Source organism: Limanda limanda, chromosome 5 (assembly GCF_963576545.1).
Source record: "Limanda limanda chromosome 5, fLimLim1.1, whole genome shotgun sequence".
Classification (NCBI taxonomy): Eukaryota; Metazoa; Chordata; class Actinopteri; order Pleuronectiformes; family Pleuronectidae; genus Limanda; species Limanda limanda.
This window is the reverse complement of record NC_083640.1, coordinates 6,628,275-6,649,838: the sequence shown is the minus strand read 5'-3', so window position 1 is coordinate 6,649,838 and position 21,564 is coordinate 6,628,275. Positions and strand designations below refer to the sequence as shown.

The following is a 21,564-nucleotide window of genomic DNA, read 5'->3' as shown; positions in this document are numbered from 1 at the left end:
CCACTTAGAATTTGAATCCTGGCCCTCCTCACAGACCCTGCCCCTCTTTTTGTTCGTACCTTTAACCACCCATTTGCCCCCCATCGCTTTCTTTTAATGCGCCTGCATAATAAGGCGCCCTGAAGAGCGCCGACTCCATCCATTCAAATTCAGCCGCTGAGCTAATGACTCTAATTACTCCATATTCGGATCATCAGGAACGGGTTAACCCGAGGAAGGAGCATGAATGATAACATTTTATGAGCATGCTTCTCAAACAACCGTGCGCACGTCATCCTGCAGTCAGCTGGGACCATTTTGAAACGAGGCATTAATCCCGAGGTGGAAAACCACTGGGTCCCGGATTGCAGGGTCACATGCAGGCCGCTGAAGGCCCTAATAAGACCGTGCAGCCCCCGTGGTTTTTACACAAGCCTTTACAAAAATAGCTCACACAAGACTCGACACTGAGAGGATCCTGTATTCATTTAATTTCCACTAATAATAAAATTAAAAAAAACAGCACAGTGCAAGTAAGGGTTTAACAACACATTTATGTGACCAAGAGTTGATTTGAAATAAATACACTTTTTGTTTATAAAAAGATGTTTAAATATAGCTTGAGCAAAAGTTTGAATATGTACAGAAGTTAAACAGTATAAAGATTTAGTTCTAACTGAATGAATACAAGTACAGGGAATTTGTACCTTTGCCTGTGTCAAATGAAAAGTCCAGGAAATGTGAGCAGAGTGTAAACAGGAGTGTGTTTTAGCAAGGCAGAAATAAAATGTAAATAAAGCATGTGAGTAACTAAAGATATGGCTAAAGCCTTGTTGTAAACATGTGCAGACGTAACCTGATAAAAATCATAATAACATAAATTACCTTCATTTTCATAGCAAATTCCTATTGATGATACTACAAAATGAGTGCCATAGTATTTCATAACACACCATAAGCAAATATCACACAATATGTTAACCATGGCAGTTCAAAAAACAGAGGAAGCTTTTAATCATATTTTAGTCAAATTTGCCGTGTTAATGTTAAAGCTATTAACAGGACAGCTTTTCTTTGAAAGAACATCAAGAGCAGACAGTCACAGTGTTGTTAGGTCAGAGCAGGTTTACCCCGTGCTTCAGGAGTCTGTGTCGGGCCTTGCTGGGCAGCGAGAAGGCGCTGTCCTGGTGGTTGGGGATGCCAGAGTTCCTCAGAGATCCCCCGTGCTGCTGGAAGTAAGTCTCCTGAGCCACGCTGCGGGTTCCATACACTGCAGCACCGGCGCTCCTGTGGTTGAAATGTTAAATGAATTTTCAGGCATAAAGAATGTCGTCATGCAGCAGAGCAGAAGATAAAGAGATGCAAAGAGCAAGGACAGACAAGTTATTCGTCTTCCAGTAAATACAGCATGAGCTGTTGCTGCAGTGTGATCTATGCAAGTAAAGGAAGAACATTCAGGGATTGGTGGGATGTAGTGATAGACACGATGTTCTGACAAACCTCCACCCCCGACCTATACTTGAGGAGCCATGAAAGGCACGAGAACCACCCCCCCCAACACACACACACAAAACCACCACCACCACGTCACTGCCATACTGACCTGATAATAGCCTCCTGCAGAGTTTTAGTGTTACAGAAATGCGAGTGAAGAAGCGATGTTGCCCTGACAAAAGGATGCTCCGGGGCTCCCCCTGGTCGACCAGACAGGTTGGCTGCAGAGACACACAATAACAGTGGCACATTAACCTGGACAGGCATGCCTGCTGCACAAAGGAATGCTGACCCCAGTTTGACTAATTAGCCGTTAACTCATGCAAAGACAAATATAAACTTCCAAACCCCACCCCAGTGTCCGAGAAGAGGTGCCAGGGATTTTACTCACTCCAGCAGAAAAGTTAAAACTGGAAAAGACAGATTCAGAGCAAAGCCAAGTACAGGAAAAGTCAAAGAGTGAATACAGAGAGACGTGTGAATCTTATGAGGCCTTACTCGTCAGGGTGCTCTGAATGCAGTCAAAATGGGTAAAGATGTAGGGACCCGGAGCACCCGGGGCCCCTGGAGAAACGGTCCTCAGATGAGCCTCCAGTCCGTTTAGTGACGCCAGGCTGCTGTGATACTGGATACAAACCATAAAGGCAGAGCCAAACATTATCATCACAAAGGCCAATTAGTGCACTCATGCACTTAAATTCAAATTCTGCTGAGTCACAGCTGGTGGATTATAGAGGCAGACATTGTAATGCATTACATCTGCTGTGTCATGAAGCTTCTTTTTGTTCCACTCATCAAAAGAAGTGAGGTCAGGTTTTGTGCTCAAAGACCTTCAGTATGGAAATGTGACAAACATAGGAGAAATCCCAGTTATTAGCCGCGTGGCTTTTGTTTCTTACCACTTCCTCCATAGAAGCTGTGTCACTCAGGAAGGGAGGATCCACCAGCAGGGCCAGCACCAGGCCTTTCACCCGGTGCAGGTACAGCGTCATGGGGATCAGTGGACTCTCCTCTGGGTCGTCAGAGGCACCAGAGGAAGGAAGGGGATCTTGCACCTCGGCCTTGTGACCTTGTGCCCTCCCACAGCCATCCACGTCTCTATCTCCCACCACCTCCTCGTCGTCATGTGATTCCTCGAGGCCTGACTCTGCCTCTCGCAGGTCAAATTCTTTCCCGCAGCCATTGAGGAGGGAGTTTTCTTCAAACACAGAATCATCTCCTTTGCTTCGTACCTGGCTGTCTCCACCTTCGCTGCTGAGAAAACTATGATAATACGACTTGTCCGGTGTTTCAAGGGAATGTTGTTCATCAGAGAAAGGAGGCTCAGGGGACAGCGTTGGAGGGCTGAGGGGATCAGCGCTCTGTGATGGAGCTGGGCTAGACACTGAGTAATCCGATTCTGACAAGCAAGGACTGAAGGACACCTTCTGAGGAGACTGGGAGGGACCGAGGTCAGATGAGTCGGACTCACTGGAGGCCATTTCAGATAACGTTCTTGACAGGCGGGTCTTCTTCTGGGGAGCGTCTCTGCGCGGAGTAGAATGGGAACTGGAGGGTGGAATACAAGTTTCAGAAAGTCTTTTTAGTCCTGCATCCTGTTTTGAGCTACTTTTTAAAGTCTTAAATAAACGAAAAAATTAACCAAATCTCACAAGGGGAGGACACTACCTGAGATCTTTGTCGACAGGAGCAGATTGCAGGTACTGGAGTTCGGATAAGGTCAGGAACACTGTAGTGGAGCAGACAGCCGCACCAGATCTGCCAGAGGCCCCTGATCCATGGCGCCTCTACATAAAAAAAAAATACTGTTAAAGCAATAGCTCAACTTTTAGGGAAATGTATATATTTCGGGAGAGTTAGATAAGGAGCTCGAAGTCACTCATGTCTCCACTAAATATCTTGTGGACTGGTGCCACATGAATTAAACAGCTTTTGTTGTAGGAACAGTCACTGTTTAATGTGTAAGTTAGATATCTACCTCCTAATTCCACAAACTATCTAACTAACTGTCTGCCTGTGGATCGTTCATCTAAACGACTACATACTTGGCATGTATATTCTTTATGTCTGTGTTGTTTTCTTTATTTTAATATATATATATATGTTATAAAATACTAATAATATTATACTACTACTACTAATATTAAGACTAATCATCATCGTAGTAATAATGCCTTTTGTCAAAAAAATGTTGGGGTGCACAGCGCCCCATCCACGGGTGTAAAAGACAATAGAATAATAAGAATAACAAAATATATATATATGTATATATACAAATAACATTACCCTGACATTAGAAACATTACATTAAAGCCAGTCTAAAAAGGAGGGTTTTTAATTTAGTTTAGGTATATCAACATTTTCAGACTAAATGCCATGTTGTACCTTTGAGTACGTCTCACTCTCATGGACCATGACCTTCATTGTGAGCTTAGGAGTCATCTGTGTGCTGACAACTCTGAGGACGAGAAGAAGAAAAGGTCTGGTTTTTCCAACTGCGTGTGCTTACAAAAACTATTTCTCAGAAAATGGATGATGTCAAAATGTCAGCTTACCTTCCTCTGAACAGGATGCAGCCTGCCAACACTAGAGGGCAGCGCTGACATGCCTGAAGAATAAGGGCAGCTTTGAGCAACAGAAGTGGGTCAACCTGAGGACAAAAACATAGATTTTTTTTTAAAAAGTAGATGAATTGAGAAGTAATGAATACAGAGATAGTTTAAGGATAATACTTAAGTGTTTATTGCTGGAATACAATTATTAAAGTGGGGACATTTTATCCATCATGAGGCAGGGTCGTCTCAGAATGTGTTTTTAACGGGACTTAACAAAATGGGCTTTGAAATCAGCACATTTTAAACTTGCTCATTTAACCTTTTGTGTGGCTAAGAGGCCAGAAAATAACCAGGATTTACTGGCACTGCCTTGGGAACATCTAACCTGATCCTCTCGAGACAATGAATAAGCAGAAGTTTGCCTCTGTGTTTCTGTTAAGACACATCGAGGGCTTACACAATAACGCAAAGTCATATCCTGTCAAAAAAATCTAGTTTATGTGCAGCAGCATCACATAAGACACTGCAGCTTTGAACTGCAGATGGCTAACAACATGTAGTGCCTACATTAGTTGAGTCGATGGTACGTAAACAGCTGAAGATGCGATGGAACTCGGAGGATCCTGGCTGCAGGTGGGAGAGGTACTGCCCCCATCGAGCGGCCAACGTTTCCTGACTGTGAAGCTACAGCACAAAACAAGCTCAAATTACAACATGCAGAGACAGACATAACATTTCTTGGGTCAAAGTTCTTCATGTATTTTTTCAATATATACAAAAAAGACAATAATAATTCCACATACAGTACGACTAAACTGTGATTTTGACTTTCATCTATGTTGTAAGCTGTTCTTTAATACAATGCTGAAGACCTTCCTGTTTGCCACCACCTTTTATTAAATCAAATCATCAGTCTTTTATTACTGTTCCTGTTACGCTTTTATCTCTTAGTTGTTGTTTTTAATTCAACACTTAACAGGTTTTTTTTATATATTTTGAAATGCTCCTTCTATGTATTGTCTTATGATGCTTTTACTATTTGCCATAATGCCTGAATTGCTTTGCTGTCGAAATGTGCTACACAAATAAACTTTCCTCTCCTAACGTTGGTCCATGACTTAAAGCAAATCCTCTTACAAACTCTTAGGGAACAAATCAGACTTTCAACATACAGAGCTGTTGTAGAACTGAGAGGACGACTGGACTGTGTACCTGGTAGCTCTGTCGGACAGAGCCATTGTAGAAACAAAACAGATTAATGAGCTGATCCAGCAGCTCACACACACTGGTGGTGGGGACTTCCACTGAGCAGCCCAGAGCCTGAGAGTAAAAAAAACAAAAGAAACATGTATCCCAAAATAAACATGTCAAAACAAAGTCATCTTGAAATGTTGCAGCTGGACCACCTGTGAGCGCACTCACCCAGAAGAAGTCATCCTTTATGCGGATGGCATACTTGCTGCGACGTAGCCTCAGGAAGCGGACAGGAGAGGAGGACAGCTCCGAGACACAGCGACCTACGCCAGCGAGCTGTCCGCAGAGAAGCTCCTGCTTATCTACAGGGGTCTGCAAGAAACACACAGGGCAATTACACAGAAATAATGATAATTCAAATCTGTGGATTCAAATACACACAACGCGCAAGGATTCATTTTTTCAACATACAGGACATCCACCCACAACAGGAACCAAACGTGAAAGAGTGTGTGAGGCTGCAAACCTCTTCAGGATAAAAGTAGCAGATTCCCTCTCTCGTGGCGTCCCCCTCTCCTTGGACCTTTGATCCATCATAGAGAAAGAAATAAGTACACCTGCAAAATAATAATATATTTATTCGTAAAGCCCATTTCAAGTCACTCAGATACTTTACAAAGGATTCAAACAAATTTAAAAGATACACTAGAGATACAAATGTAACACTGTCACATATTGAAAGCAGAGTTAAGAGTTTTAAAAAGGGATTTGAAAGTGAACAAGTTCGTGCAGTCACTGATGTGTTTGAGGAGAGAGTTCCAGAGGGAGGGGACAGTACTGTAACTCGGGACGTTACTCCTACTCTGGCCTACTGTCCTTCTAAAACTTGAACAGACATGAGGACGGTGGAACTTAATTTTCAGAAACATAATGCTGTCACCAAATTTGAATATGTGGCTGGTCTTCTATAGCTGCAAACATAACGTGACTTCCAGCCGTGTTTACCAGAGTGAATGCCCCAGAATGAGACCGGTGATAGGCCTGTACCTGTAAAACCGTACTGTCCATCCACAGGAAGTGTAAAAAAAGCATCAGATGTAGTAGAATAGCATAAGATGTAGTAGAATAGCATAAGATGTAGTAGAATACCAGCAGATGTAGTATAAGGAAGGCAATGTAGTAGAATAGCAGTATATGTAGTAGAATGGAGGCAGATGTAGTATAATAGCATCAGATGTAGTAGAATAGCATCAGTTGTAGTAAAATAGCAGCAGATGTAGTATAAGGGAGGCAGATGTAGTAGAATAGCAGTATATGTAGTATAATAGCATCAGATGTTGTAGAATAGCATCAGTTGTAGTAAAATAGCAGCAGATGTAGTATAAGGGAGGCATATGTAGTAGAATAGCAGTATATGTAGTATAATAGCATCAGATGTAGTAGAATAGCATCAGTTGTAGTAAAATAGCAGCAGATGTAGTATAAGGGAGGCAGATGTAGTAGAATAGCAGTATATGTAGTATAATAGCATCAGATGTTGTAGAATAGCATCAGTTGTAGTAAAATAGCAGCAGATGTAGTATAAGGAAGGCAATGTAGTAGAATGGAGGCAGATGTAGTAGTATAGCATCAGATGTAGTAAAATAGCAGCAGATGTAGTATAAGGGAGGAAGATGTAGTAGAATAGCAGTATATGTACTAGAATAGCATCAGATGAAGAATGGAGGCTGATGTAGCAGTGAAGACATTCATGTTTGGCTCACATGGATAAATCCTCTCAGCTGAGGAGACTAGTGATCAGAGAGGCGTGTTTACATCCACCCTCCAGGTCGACAGTGGCAGCAGACACTTCATCTGTGCTGACCTCACCTTCTTATTAGCTCAGCCATCACCGAGGGAAAGCCCAGAGAAAGCGGAGAAGGTTCCTCGGTCAACGGTTATCATGTGCCCGGGTATCCCCACGCTTCCACCGGGCTGCAGATCCCCTCTGACACCGAGCACAGGCGGAGTCAGATGTTAGAAGTCTGTCTGTGGGTCGCTCCGGTGAGCTCTACATGCTGTGCAGACACAAGGCGCTGGAGGATGACTCTGCGGCCGCTGTTTGTCTTCGCTGCGGCCGAGGAGACACCGGTGGGACCGGGCTGGAGCTTTATATATACAGTCTATGGGCTGGAGCCACCTGAGGAATGCGGGGGAGTCACAAGCAGTGGAAGTCATGTGAAAGTACGGCGAGCTCACTGGGACAAAACAAGTCGCCGCTTTCAGAGCGAAATCATCTGTTTCCGGAAGTAAACTCCTCGTTCGTTTTCTCCTGTGACGTTTTGCTAAATCCAGTATCCCACTTTTTTATTGGATGTATCAGACGTATTGGTATTTACCAAAAAAAATACATGCAGACAGTTTTAACTGCATATAGATAGATAGATAGATAGATAGATAGATAGATAGATAGATAGATAGATAGATAGATAGATAGATAGATAGATAGATAGATAGATAGATAGATAGATAGATAGATAGATAGATAGATAGATAGATAGATAGATAGATAGATTACTTTATTCTGCCCCGAAGGGAAATTAAGTTGTCAAAGCAGCCGGTATATTTGAATACAATAAAATACAATACAATAGAATAAAATAAAAAAATATTGAGGTAGAAAGAATAAAAAAACAGAAGCACAAGATAAAATAAAATAAAATAGGCAGATAAAGTGCAGTGGCAAGATGATGTTAATAGTACTGCTGATATGATGGTAATGTTATTGTTAGACAGTATATAAGAATAGTACAGTATATATAGTATATAATATAACATAATATACATTTATATATGATAGTAATTTTACCAATATAAAAGCAGTATATCAATCAATCAATCAATCAATCAAGTTTTATTTGTATAGCCCACATTCACAAATAACAATTCGTCTCATGGGGCTTTAACATTGTGTGACATCCTCTGTCCTTAACCCTCAACAAGAGTAAGGAAAAACTACTAAAAACCCTTTTCACAGGTAAAAATATGTAGAAACCTCAGAGAGAGCCACATGTGAGGGATCCCTCTCTCAGGACGGACAGAAGTGCAATAGATGTCAGGTGTAAGAAAACATCATCAGGATTTTTAGCAGCATCCATTAGACTAAACATTTTTCAATACTATGTGTCAGGCAGTCCCGCTGCAATCACAGTCTCTGGTCAGCAGCAAGACCACGATCCAGCATCAGGATGGGATCCACTATAATCCACAGTCATTGTCCACCGCCGCCAGATAGAATCCATTATCAGCTGCCGCCTCGGTCGTGGTCCCTCATCATCCGATGCCAACGCGACAAAGGATCCTCCATTACAACGACGATCAGCTGGCACGATACAGAATCCACCGAACTGGATCCACCATTGCGACCTCCGACACGCGATCCACAATCATAATCCATGGTGCGGCCACAGCTGTGGCCCTGCATCCGCGTGCGCTAAGGCACAGAAACTCCGGGAAAGGGGTCAAGTTAGTAACATGTACTGATCAGATAAGAATTATCTTGATGTGATAAATATGGAGAAAAAGGAAGGAGAAGCAGGAAAGAGAAGCTCCGTGTGTCTTGTGTCATAAATTCCCTGTGCGTCTTAGCATCATCAGGGGTTTTTGCCATTTAATCAAATTTGGAACATCGCACTAATTAGCTCTAACTATAAGCTTTATAAAAAAGGAAGGTTTTGAGTCTACTTTTAAACGAACAGAGCGTGTCTGCCTCCCTAACTGAAAGTGAGAGATTATTCCACAGCAGTGGGGCTTGATGGCTAAAAGCTCTGGCTCCTACTCTACTTTTAGAGACTTTAGGGACAACAAGTAAATCTGAGTTCTGGGATCGGAGTGCTCTAGTAGGTTGATATGGTACTAACATCTCTTTAAGGTAAAGAGGTGCCATATCATTAAGGGCCTTGAAGGTGAGGAGGAGAATTTTAAATTCTATTCTAGATTTAACAGGAAGCCAGTGTAGCGATGCTAATACTGGAGAAATGTGATCTCTTTTCTTAGTTCTCGTCAGGACACGTGCTGCGGCATTTTGGACCAGCTGCAGAGTCTTTAACGACTTGCTGCTGCAGCCTGATAATAATGAATTACAATAGTCCAGTCTCGATGTAACAAAGGCGTGGACTAGTTTTTCTGCATCTTTTTGCGAAAGGACATGTCTGATTTTTGAGATATTACGCAAGTGGAAAAACGCGGTCCTAGAAATTACTTTTAAGTGACTATTAAAGGACAAATCAGGATCGAAGATCACTCCCAAGTTCCTGACTGTGTCATTGGAAGCAAGGGCAATGTCATCTAGCGCAGCTATATCATTAGATAATGTATCTCTAAGGTGTTTAGGGCTGAGTATTATAACCTCTGTTTTATCTGAGTTTAATAAGAGAAAATTGCGGGTCATCCAGGTTTTTATGTCCTTGAGACATGCTCGAAGTTTAGTTAATTGATTACTTTGATCAGGTTTTATTGACAAATATAACTGGGTGTCATCCGCATAACAGTGAAAATTTACCGAGTGTGTCCTGATAATGTTTCCTAGTGGAAGCATATATAATGAGAATAAAATTGGGCCGAGCACAGACCCCTGTGGGACACCATGGTTAACTTTGGTGCGCACCGATGACTCATCATTGATTTGAACGAATTGGGAGCGATCAGCAAAATAAGATTTAAACCAGTTTAAGGCCGTTCCTTTAATGTTAATTAACTGTTTTAGTCTCTCTAATAAAATTTGATGGTCAATTGTGTCGAATGCTGCACTGAGATCTAACAGAACAAGGACAGACACAAGTCCCTGATCTGAAGCTATTAGAAGGTCATTAGTGACTTTTGCCAGGGCTGTCTCTGTGCTATGATTGGTTCTAAACCCAGACTGAAAGTCTTCATATATATTATTTTCCTGGAGAAACTCACACAGCTGATTGGCTACAACTTTTTCTAAGATTTTAGATAGGAAGGGGAGATTAGATATTGGCCTGTAATTTGCTAAAACCTCTGGGTCTAGGGTGGGTTTTTTGAGTAGGGGTTTGATTACAGCTATTTTAAAAGACTGTGGTACATAACCTGATGATAATGACAGATTGATTGTGTTAAGTAACGAATTATCTATTAGGGGCAGAATTTCTTTAAGTAATTTAGTTTGGAATCGGATCTAAAATACAGGTTGTTGGTTTAGAACCTGAGACTATTTTGGTAAACTGATCACGGGTGATCAGAGAGAAGCTGTCTAAATAATGGGAAGGATTCTCAGCCGTTTCTGAGATCTCTATTGTTGGGAGGGTATTAGTGTCAATTGAGGGCAGGAGATGATTGAATTTATTTCTAATAATTTTATCATTAAAAAAGGTCATAAAGATATTGCTATTTAGGGATCGAGGAATACTGGGTTCGGTGAAGGTGTGACTCTCTGTCAGCCTGGCTACAGCGCTGAAAAGAAACCTGGGGTTGTTTTTATTCTCTTCTATTAGTTTTGAATAATAGGCAGCTCTTGCTTTGTGGAGAGCCTTTTTATATTCTGTAACACTACTCTTCCAGTCTAGGAGATTTTCAACACTGTTGCTGGAGCGCCACTTCCTTTCTAGTTTTCTTGATATTTGTTTCGACTCATGTGTCTTGGAATTATACCACGGAGCTAATTTACTATGTTTTACACATTTCTTTTTTAGAGGCGCTATTGAGTCTAATGTTAATCGTAATGAGTCTGCAGAGCTTTCTACGAGGTGGTCAATCTCAATAGAGCTCGGGTTTTTAAAGAATTTGTTGTTTATGTCGACGGATAATACGGGTTTAAATGTAATCGGAATTATTTACTTAAATTTAGCTACAGCACTATCAGGTAGACATCTAGAAAATGAGTTTTTTATTAGGGGCATATATTCAGATAGTGAAAAATCGAAGGTTATTAAATTATGGTCTGATAGTACTGGATTGCGCGGAAGTACTGTTAAATGTTCAATTTTGACACCGTATGATAACACAAGGTCAAGTGTGTGGTTACAACAATGAGTAGGTTGATGCACACACTGACTAAAACCAATTGAGTCTAGTATTGAAATAAATGCTACGCTCAGGCTATCTTTATTATTGTCAACATGAATATTAAAGTCACCAACAATAATAATTTTATCTGTCTTTAGGACTAGGTTTGATAAAAACTCAGGGAATTCTGTTAGAAATTCAGTATAAGCCCCAGGAGCACGATAAACTACAGAAAATACGATTGGCTGTTGGTGTTTCCTGGATTGACGTGGAAGATTAAGAACAAGACATTCAAATGAGTTGTAGCTAAATTTAGGTTTAGGATTAATTGATAGACTGGAGTTAAAAATAGCAGCAACTCCACCTCCTCGCCCGAGTTCCCTGGGAACGTGTGAATTTATATGACTGGGGGGAGTATATTCATTTAAACTGACATATTCATCAGGATGCAGCCACGTCTCAGTAAGGGACAATAAATCTATATTGTAGTCTGAGACTAGTTCATTAACTAAAATAGCCTTTGAGGACAGTGATCTAATGTTTAAAAGACCACATTTGAAAGTCTTAGTTTCCTGTGTTGTTCCAGAGGTTGTGTTAATTTGTATAAGATTATTGTGAGTTCTCGCTCTGTTATTGTTTAATTTAAATAATTGAATCGGACGGTAGACAGAGACAGTCTCTATGCGGTTGGGTGACTGATCCAGAGGGAGCGCAGAGAAGAGTTTAGCACTGCAGCTCTGCTTCCTGGTCCCAACTCTGGGTTGTCATGTGATAGACTATATAGTAATAATAACAATGGCAGCAACAGTATATATAATAACAATAGTAATAGTGATATAATAATAGTAATTATAACATGTACACATGTATAAATATGTGTATATATGGAAAAATGTGTGTATTTTTGAAGAAGTTATATTGTTACATCTCCTGAAGAAGGGGTTTAAATCATCTTATGAATACTATCAAATTTAAATAGTTACTAAAGTTTTCGGTTTTAGTTTCCGTCTAACCTATTCAGGAACTTTGGTGGTAAAGAATTTTTATTAAGATCTGACTTTGACATTTCTAAACGTTTATCTACTTTTCATCAAGTTCTCCCCGACTACATATTCAAAGATATAACCAGAAGAACAAAAACAAGGAATTTGCTGTGGTGTATTTGTGTAAGTGTACATATAAAATTCCCCCTGGTGGTTCGCCACGGCATTGCAGGGGGTCCGCGAAATTCGCTTTGATATTTCATCACATTTCCAGATTACTCTTGAATATCGTGAAAAATATCTAAAATAAGAAAAATATGTCTAAAATAATATAAAGGTTCTGGTGATCATGATGTTACATTTAAGTAGGCCTTAATTGTTTGTGTGATATTGTATGATTATCATTTGTGACATATTCTGCTACTTTGTCATCTTCCCTCTTCAGTTGTAGCCCCAGTTTGTGCTGATTGTTATTGATCACCATTACTTTAACATTCTTTCGACAGCTACATGTCTGTACATTTAAGTCATGAACGTTATATATTGATGTGCATATGGTTCTGAGATGCAGTACAATTACAAACTGCATTTTAATTTTGTTTTCAATTCTTAAGCATTGAAAATCAACTGTTTTTGTTGTTTTTTTACACAGATTTTTCTAGATTTGTTTGAGGTTTTTAGGTAGATATATCTAGATTTGTTTGAGGTTTTTAAATAAAACCAACATGGAAAACCAAATGTTAAAACTTCCTTCTATCCACATGCAAGCACGCACCCACACACACACACGTAGGCACGCGTGCTTAGGCGCAGTGGGCGCGGATTACTTTCTAGTCAGAATGGTGGTCCCTGGGACAAAACCCGTTGAAAACCCCTGATCTAAATCATTGTTGAAATCACCACCCACAAAAAAAAACAAATTTGGATATTTGGATAATCCATATAAGAAACTGCATTCCAGGACATTAAGTAAATAGTCATTTTCAAGTTTAGTGTTATAACCATAAATATTGTTAAGAAGGAGAATGCTGTTATTGATTTTAAGCATTTATAACATATAACAGCAATTAAGGTCACTTTCTGAGTGCAAGATATTATCATTAAAATTATTTTTTAAGATAGCAATCCTACAGATCCTTCTGAACCATGCGAGAACCTTATATAAATGCCCCACTAGGCCTTCCACAAGGAAGCATCGTTTATCACTGAATGTGACTCCTGAAAATAATAGAAGTCAGATTTTTGCTGTTTTGCAAATAGAAACAGAGCTTTACATTTAACGTCTTCTCTTAAACCCCTGGCATTGAGAGAATCAACTGATATAGACACTGTAAGAAGTGTTGTTATCAAAGTTAACAATTTCATTCCCTTATAAAAACGGTTTGTATAAATGGTTGGTATATGTTACTTTTGTTGACCTAAAAATAAAAATTCGCTCATCATATACTCACCACTATGTCGATAGAGGGATGGGTGAAGTGTTTTGAGTCCACAACACACTTTTTGGAGTTTCAGGGGGGAACAGCGTTACTGCCAAATCCAATACAATTGAAGTAATAGGGGATCAATTATTCAAACACTACAAAAAACACCGAAAGATCACACAGTGCTGTTCCTTTTAACTTCAGTGATACAGAAGAAGACATTCTGTTACGACGGAGGTCTCGAGAGGGACCCCAGAGCAGAGGCAACACAGAGCCAAAAAGGGTGGTGCGTTAAAGGGTGTTTATTGAAGTTGGAGAGAACAGAATGACGGGACCGCTGAGAGCTCCGTGAGGTCTTCAACGGGGAGGAAGACAGGAGGGTCCAAGGTTTAAGTCCTGGTGAACAGAGGGAAAGAAACACGGGGGTTACGATCAGAGGTCTCATCCAGAAACAGATAGCGGGGCCGAGAACGAATAACTACCACGGTAGTGACGAGGACGAACTGGCGATGACTCTGCGCACAGCCAGGGAAGATGTAGGCCAGCGTGATGAGTGCAGGTGCGCTCTCTGGTGAGCCTCCGCCGAGTCATCTAACGAGATGAGCAGCACCTGTAGGGAAAAGGAGAGAGGAGAGGGGGAAGGGCACTGGAGGCACAGAGGAACCGTGACAGTACCCCCCCCTCAACGAACGCCTCTGGGCGTCCTACCAGGACGGTCAGGATGGGCATGATAGAAGTCTCAAAGGAGGGTCGGGTCCAGGATGAGCTGTCGGGAGACCCAAGACCTCTCCTCCGGACCGTATCAGTCCCAGTCCACCAAGTACTGGTACCCCCTGCCTCCTTTTCGGATATCCAGGATGCTGGAGACAGTGTAAGCTGGATGGTTGTCGATGGGTCGGTTGGGTGGCGGGGGCTCGGCCGGAGGGCCCAACGGACAGGTGGAGACAGGTGTGAAAGGTCGGATGTACATTCAGAGCGGCGGGGAGCTTGAGACATACTGTGACCGGATTGATGACCTTCACCACCTCGTATGGACCGACGTATCGGGGAGCCAACTTCTTAGACTCCACCTGGAGTGGAAGGTCCCGGGAGGACAGCCATACTTTCTGTCCAGTCGTGTAAGTAGGGGCAGCAGTACGACAGCAGTTGGCAATCCTCTCATTTCTGGCTGCTGTGCAAACCAAGGCAGCACGAGCCTCCCTCCAGATTCTCCGTCAGCGGCGTAGGTGGAGTTGAATGGAGGGGACGGCCACTTCCTCCTCCTGTGAGGGAAACAGGGGGGGTTGAAAACCGTACATTACAGTAAATGGGGTAATACCTGTGGCAGAGCTGGTGAGGGAGTTGTGGGCGTACTCGACCCAGGCCAGGTGAGCACTCCAGGATGAGGGATGTCGGGCTGACACGTAGCGGAGGGCTGCTTCCAAGTCCTGTTTAGCTCGCTTGGTCTGTCTGTTAGTCTGGGGGTGATAACCCGAGGACAGGCTGGGGAACGTTGAGAGAGGACTGCCCCGGCCACAATGTCTGAAGCATCCACCTCCGCAGCGAACTGCAGGGACGGATCCGGGTAAACGAGTACAGGTGCGGTGGAAAACAGCGTCTTGAGCCCAACAAGAAAACACTGCAGCTGTCTTCTGGTCTCGGGAGTTGGCCACTCGGTCACTGCCTGAACCTTAGCCGGGTCGTCCAAAGCTGACCCTTCTCCGCGATATATCCCAGGAAAGGGACCGATTGGGAATGGAACACACATTTCTCAGCTTTAACAAACAGTTTATTCTCTAACAGTCTCTGCAGCACTAACCTGACGTGTTTTCTGTGCTCCTGCAGGGTCCGTGAGAAAATGAGAATGTCGTCCAAATAAACAAGGACAATGCGGTTGAGCATATCACGGAGAACATCATTAACAAGGCTTTGGAACACTGCAGGGGCATTGGAAAGGCATCACCCGATACTCGAAGTGTCCTAGCGGGGTGTTGAAAGCCGTCTTCCATCCCTCTTTCTGTTTGATCCGCACCAGGTGATAGGCGTTGCGGAGATCCAGTTTGGAGAACACAGAAGCCTCGTGTAATTGGCCGAATGCAGCGTCAATCAGGGGGAGTGGGTACTTGTTCCTTACCGTGATGTTGTTAAGCCCGGGGAAGTCTATACATGGCCGTAGGGAGCCATCTTTCTTCTTTACGAAGAAGAAGCCTGCTCCAACCGGGGATGCAGAGGGCCTGATGAGTCCTCCTACGAGTGCCTCCTGAATGTATTTCTCCATCGTCTCTCTCTCTGGCTTGAAGATATTGTAAAGTCTGCTGGAGGGAAGCGTGTGTCCCAGAAGGTGAGTGATAGCACAGTCATAGGGTCGGTGAGGGGGTAGGGTAAAGGCCTTGTCCTTGCTGAACACCTTCGGGGAGACCAGAGATAGGTCTGGAGGAGGAGGAGGAGGAGGAGATGGAGGAAGAGAAGATGACGGGCTGGCTGAACGGAGGCAGTTGGCGTGGCAATGAGTACTCCATTTGATCACCACGCCTCTCCTCCAGTCGACGTGGGGATTGTGGAGCTGTAACCAGGGCTGACCTAGAACCAGGGGAGAGTGAGGCGAGGAGATAACCAGGAATTGGATGATCTCCCGGTGATTACCTGACGCCACCAAGCTGAGGGGTTTGGTCTGATGGGTTATCCTGGCCAAGTGTCGACCATCCAAGGCACTCACCTCTCTAGGTTGAGGGAGGTGAGTGAGAGGAATGTTGCTCTGAGTGACCAGGTCAGTGTCAATGAAGTTCTCATCCGAACCGGAATCCACCAGAGCTTTGAGGGGAAGGGAAAACTCATTGGTAAACAGTCTTGCCTCTAATAATGTTCTGGAGGGGGTTAGAGACGGGGAGGACTGAGTGTGGCTCACCAGGGTTCCCCCTTCCCCTAATGAGCCTCCTCTTTTGACCGGTGGAGGCAGGAAGAGAGAGTGTGGCCGGGCTGACCACAGTCCAGGCAAAGCCACTCCCGGAAACGCCGCTCCCTCTCAATAGCCGTGAGCCGGGCCCTCCCAACCTGCATGGGCTCCTCCGTGGCCTCCCCACAGAGCGTGTCCCCTGGTGGAGCGAAAGCAAGCGATTGGCTGCCTCCTTGCCCCGAACTGGGAACAAAAACCTTTTTCATCTCTGCTTGAAGCTAATCAAATGAAAAATTGAATCATGAATCTCGGTCCCACAGCGCCATGGCCCACTGCGCAGCCCGACCCGAGAGGAGACTCACAACAAAAGCTATTTTAACACGGTCATTATCATACATGCGGGGCTGATTATCAAAAACGAGAGAGCATTGGAGCAAAAAGCGCCGACAAGACCCCAACTCACCGGAGTAGCGTTCTGGTGTGGGAATGTGGGGATCCCGGGTGGAAGCCACTGGAGGGTCGGAATGCGTCGGGGCTGATGGTTCCCCCGAGGAAGAGCCGGAGGAGGGATTAAGGCGCTCGTGAAGCTGCATCAGCAGGACTCCAACGGCGTTAATGGAGGTTACCAGTCCTTGGAGCGTCTGGTCGGGTTCCCCGAGCAGGTTGCATTGAAATGGCGTGGCGAAGTTCCTTTGACTCTGCAGGGTCCATAGTTTATTGGCCAGTTCGTTCTGTGACGACTGAGGTCTCGAGAGGGACCCCAGAGCAGAGGCAACACAGAGCCAAAAAGGGTGGTGCGTTCAAGAGTGTTTATTGAAGTTGGAGAGAACAGAAGGGTCCAAGGTTTAAGTCCTGGTGAACAGAGGGAAAGAAATAGGGGGTTACGATAAGAGGTCTCATCCAGAAACAAATAGCGGGACCGAGAACGAATAACAACCACGGTAGTGACGAGGACGAACTGGCGATGACTCGGCGCACAGCCAGGGTAGATATAGGCCAGCGTGATGAGTGCAGGTGCGCTCTCTGGTGAGCCTCCGCCGAGTCATCTAACGAGATGAGCAGTACCTGTGGGGAAAAGGAGAGAAGAGAGGGTTAGGGTTAGGCTGGAGGCACAGAGGAACTGTGACACATTCCCTTTTTAGCCAGGAAATTAAACATGAATTTAGAATGTTATTATACCGATCAGCTCTACGGGTAAATGATGAGTTAAAAACTTATGAGGATTAATGATTATCAGCTTGGGAGTTGAAAATCCTCAATCCTCCAGTTTTACATTGTACCACAAATATTAAAATGAATGTATTTGGGATAATTCTGGAATTAATGCAAGACAGCTCAAGATGTTCATATTTATTATAAAATGTATACAATTAAAGGAGCAGCAGGAGAAAACCCTTTAAATACAAAAAATACAAAAGTCAATACAATAATGAGATTTTACACATACACAAACACATGCAACAACACACATTCTGAAATGGGATAACCGAAAACTCTCACACATAAAGACAAAGTGCTGGTTTTAGATATATTGTGATGTTCTGTCATTTTAGTTTATTAAATTCGGTCTCTTTGTGTTTTCTGTTTCCTGTTTTATTTTGTAGTCTCGTTCCCTTGTGTGTTGTTTCAGCTTCTTGGGTGTGTCACTTCCTGTCTTGGTGATTGTCTTCCCAAATCCTCATGTGTTGCACCTGTGGCTTATTACCCCTGCCTTTCCTGTGTCTCTTTATAAGCCTCTGTGTTCCATTTTGTCCGTTGTCGGTTCGTTACTCGTGTTACACGTTGTCGCTTATGGTTTGTCTTGTTGTCTCGTCCAGCTTTCCCATCCTGGATCTTCTGTGTTCTCCATGCGCCTTGTCGCTTGGATTATGATCCTCGTGTTCTTGTTTCCCTCCAGGGTTACCTGTTAGTGTTTTATGTTTTGTTTTGGTCTTGTTAAAAGACTCTTGTTATATTAAATACCCTTTTCGTATAACCTCTGCATCCTGGGTCCGTCATCTCCCTCAACAAACTGTGACATATATACACCAATCAACCTTAGTACTAAAGGAACTGAGGCTGCCATTGATGCTAACCCAAGGACACCCCAGAAGATGTTGAAGACACATTTATGGCTGTAGGAGTACCATGAACTATTCCCTGTATTGTCGAGGATCTGGGATTGAAAGCACTTCGCCACGGAAGCTAACACTCCAGGATCAGTTAGAAGCAGCATGTATTTCAGCCTCTTGCCAAACTTGCTGTGTAGCTTGGAATACACAGCCTTTGACACATTCTCCCAGCCCACATCACCAAGATGATCCTTCGGGAGTCCTTTCAGTATTTCTTTTACCAGACGCTCTATGAAGCGCTCCAACTCCTGATCGCTGGCGTCCTTCAGTATTTTACTCATCTTAATGACATTCAAGACCACCGTGCCAACGAGCTCCTTGTTCTGCTTCTCTTCAGAAGCCGAATGGTCAGACTCCTGCATTGATGGACTGCCTGGGGGCAGCTGCACGGGGACTGGAGGCCGCTGCACGGTCCCTGGAGGCCGCTGCACGGTCCCTGGGGGCAGCTGCACGGGGACTGGAAGCAGCTGCACGGTCCCTGGGGGCAGCTGCACGGTGCCTGGGGGTAGCTGCACGGTGCCTGGGGGCCGCTGCACGGTGCCTTGGGGCAACTGCACGGTGCCTGGGGGCAGCTGCACGGTGCCTGGGGGCCGCTGCACGGTGCCTTGGGGCAACTGCACGGTGCCTTGGGGCAACTGCACGGTGCCTGGGGGCCGCTGCACGGTGCCTTGGGGCAGCTGCACGGTGCCTTGGGGCAGCTGCACGGTGCCTGGGGGCAGCTGCACGGTGCCTGGGGGCCGCTGCACGGTGCCTTGGGGCAACTGCACGGTGCCTTGGGGCAGCTGCACGGTGCCTGGGGGCCGCTGCACGGTGCCTTGGGGCAGCTGCACGGTGCCTTGGGGCCGCTGCACGGTGCCTGGGGACCGCTGCACGGTGCCTGGGGACCGTGCAGCGGTGCCTGGGGGCCGCTGAACGGTGCCTGGGGGCCGCTGCACGGTGCCTTGGGGCAACTGAACGGTGCCTTGGGGCCGCTGCACGGTGCCTGGGGGCCGCTGCCCGGTGCCTGGGGGCCGCTGCCCGCTGCCTGGGGGCAACTGCACGCTGCCTGGGGGCAGCTGCATGGTGCCCAGGGGCCGCTGCACAGTGTCTGGGGGCAACTGCACCGGTACTGGGAGCTGCTGTACAGTATTTGGGCGCAGCTGCACATTCTGTGGTTGCCCTTGCACATTGTCTGGATCCATGTTGTCTGTTGCTCTAGCTTGTCTTTATGCTGACTTTCACTGTATCGCTTTTGTCCTGTGTCATTGTGTGTTCAGGTTTTGTTTTGCTTTCATCAAATCTTTCTACAGCATCTGGGTGCCACGGCACGTTGTCGGGGTGCCTCCAAGATACAGGAAATGTTTAATGCATAAACATTGAAGACATTTAATGTCTTTAATGTATATGCAAATGTTTATGTATTTTATCGTAAAGATCCTTTACATATGATGTCTTTCATCCAACACAAACTTCCTTTGATGTCGCATGTAAGATCACAGACCTCCCTTGCCACACTGGCCTGTATACTTTAACAACATGATTAATGTTCATCCAGTTTTACATTTTACCACAAATATTCAAAGGAATGTATTTGAGTTAATTCTGGAATTAATTCAAGACAGATCTATTGTTATTAATTATTATTACATGTATTAAATTAAAAGGGTAAGACCGGCACTAAATCCTATCCTTTTTTTTAAATGTATCCATGCATTCGTGAGATATTTTACACACACACACACACACACACATACACTCTATCTGCTTAGCGCAGACAGAGTAAAAACACCTACAAAGTTAGGACCAGCAGTTCTACTTTACGCTAGCCGGCCCCCCGGGCTCCACCGGCCGCTCGCGAGCTAACGCTAGCTGGGAAGCCGGGGATCCGGGCTTTCTCGCTCCCTGGAGCCGGTGAGATGATGGTGGGGGGTGGTCCAAGGCCATGTTGCGAGACTCCCTACATGGGCATGGTGTGACTATTACGTATTTTTCGCTCGTAATCCCATTCGACGCACTCTAGCGCATCGTTTCTGACATAGAGGAACCACAACAAATCGCAGGAGTTGTTTTTTTCCAGAGTTTTTGGGACGGTAGACATGCCAGATACCCACATTAACTTGTAGAAGCACTACAAAAGTGGAATTTTCATAATATGGAAGATATCATACACGGAGTGGCAGTCCAGTAACAACACAAATCCAATAAGGGTCGGGGAGTAGCAGAAGTCGGAGATCCAGTCCAGGTTCTGCACACAGGTAAGGCAGTCCAAATATAAGCAAACGATACCAATGAGTGTCAGGCAGTAGCAGGGATCGGTGAAGATCCAGTCAAGGGTCGGTACACGGGTAGACAACAGAAACCAGGCAGAGGCACAGACAGGGAAGAAGCAGAAGCGGAGTCGGTTACACGGTCCGGGGTCGGTATCACTGTAAGCTGACTAATCAAAGGAATTGCTAGGACGCTTGAGACACAGGGGTAACAAAGACGAACTGGCAAAGCGACACAGGAACACACAGACTAAATACACTAGGTGATGAGGAACAGATAAACAACCAGGTGGAGCACACACAAAGGGAGTGAGTGAGGAGTCTGAAACGAGAGGATAGGTGAGTAAACAATAACAACACAGAACAGAAGAATGAACGATAAATATCAGGCCAACTTAACCTTAATAATCCGGACTGGACATAACAGTACCTCCCCCCCTAGGGACGGCACCGGACGTCCCAGGCTGGTCAGGATGCAGGCGGTTAAAGTCTCGAATGAGGACCGGGTCAACAATGTTCTTCGTAGACACCCATATCCTCTCCTTAGGGCCGTACCCCTCCCAGTCTACCAAGTATTGGCGACCGCAATACCTCCATCGACGATCCTGGGGGGAAGCTTGAGTCACACTGCAGCGGGGTTGATGATCCTGGAGATGGGGAACGGACCAATAAACCGGGGGGCCAACTTGCGGGACTCATC

General features: G+C 44.6%; 1 protein-coding gene across 1 annotated transcript; it reads right to left on the bottom strand.

Annotated features, from left to right (window-relative positions):
- Positions 1-515: 515 nt before the first annotated feature.
- On the bottom strand, positions 516-7,376 carry hps4 (HPS4 biogenesis of lysosomal organelles complex 3 subunit 2). Its single transcript, XM_061071765.1, has 12 exons — positions 7,092-7,376; positions 5,749-5,839; positions 5,451-5,594; positions 5,241-5,348; positions 4,596-4,712; positions 4,029-4,123; positions 3,859-3,931; positions 3,142-3,260; positions 2,373-3,021; positions 1,972-2,098; positions 1,583-1,694; positions 516-1,266 (listed from the first exon to the last, which is right to left on the bottom strand). Exons 1-12 carry the CDS (start codon positions 7,109-7,111, stop codon positions 1,095-1,097), a joined length of 1,827 nt encoding a protein of 608 aa, XP_060927748.1. The 5' UTR covers positions 7,112-7,376; the 3' UTR covers positions 516-1,094.
- Positions 7,377-21,564: the final 14,188 nt, after the last annotated feature.